Raw genomic sequence first — 7,238 nt, forward strand, 5'->3', positions numbered from 1 at the left:
GTGGTCTTCCCTAGAGTTTGTGAGTGTTTCTATAGTCAATCTCTTCTCTCACCATTTGTTGCCAAAAACTATGTCTTCCAGCACATTAGAAACAGTGGGGTGATAGAGAAGTGCTGTATTACGATACTAATTCTCAAAGATAATCTGAGGTCAGTTGTCTGTTTGAGGTCATTATAATGCAGGAACTTAGTACCAGGTAGGGCTGCAATATTTCAAGTTCTGCCTATCAGAGAGCCTTTGGGCTTTGGGCGGTATAAAAATTGAACTAAATAAATAAATAAATAAATATCAGCTACATATTGTAAGCATAAGTTCTGCATATAGAAGTTCATGCATGCACCCAGGAGGCTTCCTCTCCCGGGATAGAGCAGATAAGAACTCAAGCAAGCTTGTATTACACCTAGATAGTTCCCTCAAGGAGAGGGTCATCTTGGTTGGGCTCTGCTTTCTGTTCAGAGGGAGAGGCTATTCTGAAGGTTCTAGAATGCCTTCTGGGAGTCACTGAAAAGGAATGTATGGTAAACTTTTCCTTCACATATGTCTGCAAAAATGCCATCAGTGATTCGATTTGTGCATCCTGTCAAGCAAAAAATATTTAGAAAGATATGCGTGATAAACATCCCAGATTTGATGGATCCCTTGCCATAAATGCAAGCCCAAATCTACTAATGAGTATTTCATTGACATCAGGATTTGCCTGTGACATCTGTGGTTGAATGCTATAGTACACAATGGGTGATTTGCAAACTTTCATATACAAATAACTTCCTCCTGCGTGATGAAGCTGGTAAATGGGACCAAAATAGTTTTACACTAAGTTTTTGTTCTGTTGGAGCTTAAAGCTTCTAAATGACAGATTTCTGAGAATTTTCCCTATGTGGTAGCCTTTGTTTAGGACAGGGAAATCCTAAGGATGACAATAAGGCGTGATGGATATTATTTATTTGCCTATCTGGATACAAAGTTGTTGTTTGTGTGTTTTCATCTACAGATGTGTTTCTTCCTATGATGATACGAATTTGAAGAGAAGAACCTCCTTTCCACTCACCAGATCTCAGTCTTTTCAGCTAAATGATAAAGAAGGTAGACATGTCACTGGTTCAGCTACTTGTCTGTACAGCGTTGTTTTGTAAAGTCTGTATTCAGATACAGAACAATTATTTTGTGATAGCAAAAGAACTCATAGTTGTGTTGGTTTAATTTAGAAGTAACTTGGTCAAGGGCTGAGCAATGAAATACCTCCACAAGGTGGCCAAGCTTTTCAGAACTATCATGATTGGACAGCTGATTTATAATGGAGCTGCCCCAGGTCCACCAAGTGCCATTGACTCAAGCAGCCTTTTTTCACAGAGGGATTTTAGCAGTGTGCTTTCAGCAGGAGAATAGACGGCTCTGTTTTTGAAATCAGGGAGTGCAGCTAAAGTAAGGGATAAACAAGCTGGCTGATATTTGAACCTCTTGCTGATCTTTCAACTCATCCAGAGTAATGGATCATTACATAATCATAAAAGGATTAAAGATGGCCCCAGCACACAAAGCAGTCTCCTTGTGTGGTCCTGCAGCATTGCATTCATGGAACCAAAGGTTGACACACTGGTACTTAATTTTTCAAATGTTTAGGAAAAATGTTTGTTTAAAGCCCATACCATATTATGATTTATCTCCTCCCAACAGCTAAGCCATTTGTCAGTAATACCAAGTTTCTGCCTTGAAGATAATACCTGTTTCTTGCAGTTTCAGCACTTCACTTTTTTCTGAATCTTATCTGCAAGAATTAGAATCATAGAATTTTAGAGTTAGAAGGTGTCTCTAAGGCCACTGAGTCCAACCCCTGCTCAATGCAGGAATCCCAATTGAAGCAGACCCAACAGGGGGCTGTCCAGCTGCCTCGTGAAGGCCTCCAGGGCTGGAGAGCCGGCAGCCTTCTTAGGTAATTGGTTCCATTGTACTGTTCTAACAGGATGTTTTTCCTAATGTTCAGCCAAAATCTGGCTTCCTATAACTTTAGTCTATTATTCCATGTCCTGCACTCTGGGATGACCGAGAAGAGATCCTGGCCCTCGTCTGTGTGACAACCTTTCAAGTACTTGAAGAGTGGTATCTTATCTCCCCTTAGTCTTCTCCTTTCAGGGCTAAACATGCCCAGTTCTTTCAGGCTCTCCTCATGGGGCTTTGTTTCCAATCCCTGATCATTCATGTTACCCTCCTCTGAACCTGTTCCAATTTGTCTACATTCTTCTTAAATTGCGGTGTCTAGAACTGGATGCAGTACTCAAGATGAGCTTAACCAGAACAGAGGGGAACTAGTACTTCACACGATTGGGGAACTAGTACTTCACACGATTTGGAAACTATACTTCTGTTAAAGCTGTCCAAAATAGCATTTGCCTTTTTTGCAGCCACATCGTACTATTGGCTGATACTCAGCTTGTGATCAACAACAATCCCAAGATCCTTCTTGCATGTAGTAGTGCTCAGCCAAGTATCCCCCATCTTATAACTGTGCATTTGGCTTCTTTTTCCTAGGTGTAGAACTTTCCTCTTATTCCTCTTAAGATTTCATTCTGTTTTCAGCCCAATGCTTCAGCCTATCAAGATCCCTTTGAATGTTAATTTAGTATTCCTGTATTAGCTATCCAATTTTGTATCATCTGCAAATTTGATAAGCATTCCCTGCACCTCATCTGAATAAAATTAATAAAAATATTGAAGAGCACTGGAGTCAGGATCGAGACCTGCGGTACCCTGCTCCTTACCTCCCCCCAGTTTGAGAAGGAACCATTGATAAGCACTCTTTGAGTCCAATTCTGTAGCCAACTGTGGATCTACCTGATAGTTTTTCCTTAGGAATGGCACATACTTGGTATATGTAGAGTATTCAAATTCTATATCAACAGGACCAAATCTATGTGGCAGCATAGATCTGTCCTTGTTTCATATACAAAATCAGCCCTGGGTAGGAAGGTCTCCATAGCAAGATAGCTGTGTGACTGCATAGTTTAGGCCTACATGTCCAGTAACCTTTCTGTTCCCGGTAGTGCCTTACCCACTGAGAGGTATAGGTGCCACAACAGCTTTTTGCCAGGTAGCTACATAGTCATCTGTGCTTACCATCACCATGTATTGCAGCAGAGATGAGGAATCTGTGGCCCTCCACATGTTAGCCAGTGTGGTATAGTGGTTAGAGTGTTAGACCGTACTTGGGAGACTAGGGTTCAAACTCCTACTCGGCCATGAAGCTTGCTAGATGTCCTTGGGCTAGTCACCATCTCTCATCTAACCTTCATAACAGGGTTATTGTGAGGATAAAATGAGGAGATGGGAAACTGTATATGCTACCTTGGGCTGCTTGGAGGAAAGGTGGGATATAAATGTAATAAATGAACTCCCATCAGCCCTAGCTAGCATGCCCAGTGATCAGGGATGATGGGAGTTGTAGTCCAGCAACATCTAGAGAGCCATAGGTTTCCCACCCCAGCACTATGTAATAAATACTGTCATGTCTTCAGAATTTGGACAATGAATACTCCAATGGGTACTGCAGGCATTTTGGAGAATTATTGGCTTTGGATTCTCACCTAGGGGTGTACTGCTTTTCAATATCCCGAAAGCTGACTATTATCCCCCCATTGAGAGGAGAAATAAATTCTGGTCTTATCTGTGGATTTCTGTTCTTCTCAAGGGAAGGATGACATTATGCTAGTTGCTCCTTCTTCAGCTGCTTATGGCCTGTGAATTCAGATATCCCTCTTGGCTGTCCTCTGCTCTCACTACTTATCAGTTTTCTACATCTAGACCTCTCCATATTAACTATACTTGGGACATACTGTTATTACATTGATATATTCATTTTTCAATATATAACTAGCTAAACCCCAAGGTGCAGCCACAACTAGACCTTGCTTCCATTACTTTTGCCATTTGTCCTAAACCTTCAGTACCTTTTGAGATCAAATGTCATGTCTAGGTAGCGAGGGAGAAAGCCCCTCCTTCCCCAGATAAGGAATTTGGTCTGCCTTCCCCAAGCAAGCTGTCCTTGTTTCCTCAAAGAACAAAATTTCTGGTTTAACCTGTAAATTTCTATTGCTAACATCATTTCATTGTATGCTTTTAAATGAATATCTCTTAACTAGTATTGGTCACTTTGCTCTGATAGTAGGGGATAGCAGCATATTTTGGATTTATTTACATGGAGAGCAAAGTGACCTTTTTAGTGTAGTACCACAGTGATTGCAGTTTGCTCCTATCTGGACAAGTGAGTAGGATTTCCCTGAATAGCAAACTCCTTAGATCTTAGCCACAGAGTTTTCAGTTACAAGGTGGCCACCAGTAACTGCATATCTCATCTGCAGATCTTTCAAGAAAGATGAGCTGTGTTGAGGCCATACACAAAACTGTGCAAGATCTAATGTAAAACATATTTGGAACTGAGTTGTAGACTTAGTCTTTAGCTTCTGTTCACTTTTAATACAACTTTGTATTAATAAAGGGAGACTAACAGATCTGTGTGAAGGTGGTACTGTGTTTGTATGGTCTGATTTTTTTCCCCTTTCCTTTCAGTGGACCCAGATGACTTGTACATTGTAGAGCCACTGAAGTTTTCCCCAGAAAAAAAGGTATTCTATTATAAAGAAACTTGTACTGAAAACTAAGGTGCTTGCCGGTAGACAGGAGTTTGTCCTTAGCTCACTTGCACTGTGTGTGTGTCTTTGCGTTTAAAGTGAATCATGCTTTCTTTAATTGGATGGGGCGTGATGCCGCTACTGTATTGTGCATAAGAGAATTTGCAGGAGGTGGTGAAAGTGGGCATGGAGAATGCTGCCAACTGAAGTAGATGACTATGAAGGGCCTTTACTTACACACTCTATTTTTCTGTTTTTAGAAGAAACGTTGCAAGTATAAAAGTGAAAAAATTGAAACTATCAAGCCGGCAGCCGAACCTGTGCATCAGGTAGCTAATGGAGAAATAAAAAGCAGGAAGCCCTTTACAAACCAGAGAGACTTCTCTAATATTGGTGATGTATATCACTCTTCATACAAAGGTCCCCCATCAGAAGGAAGTTCAGAAACCTCATCACAGTCTGAAGAGTCCTACTTCTGTGGCATTTCGGCATGCACAGCGTTGTGCAATGGACAAATCCACAAAACAAAAACTGAGAAGAGGGCTCTCAAACGAAGGCGGTCTAAAGCCCCAGAGCAGGAGAAGCTCATAAAAGCATTAATACAGACTAAGGCAGGGTCCTTGCCAAGCCTGCACGATATCATCAAAGGAAACAAGGATTTAACAGTGGGAACACTTGGTGTCACAGCTGTTTCTGGGCACCTTTAAAACTAATTGAACTCTTCACAACAGGAGTTTTTTGTATGACAAATCTTTTACTTGGGCGTCTGGGAAAGAGGTTCGCTAATTGGGAAGCATCTAGAAATTACGATGATTCTTTTAAAAATAGATAGGATTGTGTCAGCAACCATCCTTGGTTAATAAGTTTCAGCGTTTTCGAGGCTGATTTTCTATATGGATAACTTTGGGATGGGTGGAGATTGTGGGGTGGGGACTCGTTTTATACAGTGTTTTTCACAATTGCTGGCAGTAAGGTCTTGAATCCAGTTTGTGTGGAACAGAGTTAAAGCATCTGTTCCCATTTTGCTGTGGCACTGTTTCTAGCACCTTTCCATATTTATGTGCCTTTTGTCTGTTTATAATACCACGGGAAGGGGGAACAATTTTATTTGTACCTTTAACTCTTCTGGAAATACAACACTACAGTGCTATAGAAGAAAATACTGGCCTCCAGTGAGATTACATAATATGACTTGGATACTGTGGAAATATTGTCAGGTAGACTTTCTCTTTTAGATCTGTTTTGCAAACTCACTTGTGGCCAATACATCTGTTGCAACAATTAATATTCTTTGATGGTACAATACCCCTGCACAGTGTGATATTAACAAACATGCTTTGTTGCCCAGTTGACTTGATTAACAGAGATAATTAACATTATGATCTTTAGCTGTATTCCTGTGCTAATAAATTGGGAGGAAAGAACCATTTGTGCCAGTTCTGCATAAAATTGGCTATCAATAAAAGTGCACCTGTGAGTTTGTCAAGCTTCATATTTTATATTCTGTTCCAAAAAGTATGTTCATAATGTTTGATTTTGTATTGAGTAACATACGTTCTTTGTGTGACTGTGTATGTATGTGTTTGTACTTTTTCATGGTTTTTTTAATTGCATAGCTGGAATGCGAGTACATCAGTGAATGTGATGGAAGATCCATTTTGAGAATTTAGAGGTTGTTGTATAAGTTAACTTATTAAGCACTTTTAGTAGCACCTCATTTACTTTTCTTAAAAGAGCTAATTCCTTTCCTGAATACCATTTGTAATGTGAACTTATTTAAAGCGTTTATTTTGCAACTTTCATGTTTGAGTACTTTTTACAGTGATGAACTTGAGTCTGCAAAGCTAGCCAGTCAAAGAAGTGGACCTGGTTGTGTTTTTTTAGAACATGGATTGAGAAGGGGGTCCAAACAATAATGGCAATCATAAGGGTTTTACTATTTGCGTGAAGCATACAAAATGGGAGGGACTAGAAGTTGTAATAAGTAACTACAGATTTGTAGTGCCAGTAGAAACTGTGAATTTCCAAATAAATCTGAACATTTGTCTTTAAAATGTATCATGTGGTTTGCTTTTCACAAATTATTCTTGATTTCTCACTAGGTAATCTTCAACCTGTGGTTTCCATCATTCTATGGATAAGATCTTGTGACACTATATTTCCACATAGCTATATGTTGCCAATCATCATTGCACCTCAGTGGCAGCTTTTGGGTGCAGAGTGCTTTAGGGCAGGATAGCTCACCTGTTTCAGGCCAAGGGCTACATTGACCTATGGGCTCCAGAGCCTGCATGTCAAATTGGCCATGAGAAAAGTAAACTTGGTTGTGACCAATATATTTTTTTTCTAAAGGACAAATTTGTAGGATGAGGTCACAAAACTTTCGGCATCATAGAATCACAGCAGAGACTTGAGGGAGTGGTCAGTAAAAAAAAATTTTCCCAATTTTTTTTAAAAAAAATGAAAATTGGGGGGGGGTTCTCAGGAGGGCATATACAGGGCACAGGTTAGCAAACCCCCCTTTAGGGGATTCTAGAGGGCCTAGAAAGGAAAAGACAATCCAAGGGCTGATCTAGACATAACTGGTTTATTGAGCCAGGAACAAGCATCTCCTTG

The 7,238-nt window shown here is 40.2% G+C and overlaps 1 protein-coding gene across 1 annotated transcript in view; it reads left to right on the forward strand.

The window, feature by feature from the left end:
• SUCO (SUN domain containing ossification factor) overlaps nt 1–6,676 on the forward strand; it is a 121,723-nt gene extending 115,047 nt beyond the window's left edge. The window contains exons 22-24 of the mRNA XM_061584762.1: nt 992–1,083; nt 4,561–4,616; nt 4,883–6,676. Of these exons, the coding sequence (XP_061440746.1) occupies nt 992–1,083; nt 4,561–4,616; nt 4,883–5,329 (595 nt within the window). The 3' untranslated portion in view covers nt 5,330–6,676. The remainder of the gene's footprint in view (nt 1–991; nt 1,084–4,560; nt 4,617–4,882) is intronic.
• Nucleotides 6,677–7,238: the final 562 nt, after the last annotated feature.

The sequence above is a fragment of the Rhineura floridana genome, chromosome 1, assembly GCF_030035675.1.
Source record: "Rhineura floridana isolate rRhiFlo1 chromosome 1, rRhiFlo1.hap2, whole genome shotgun sequence".
NCBI classification, from domain to species: Eukaryota; Metazoa; Chordata; class Lepidosauria; order Squamata; family Rhineuridae; genus Rhineura; species Rhineura floridana.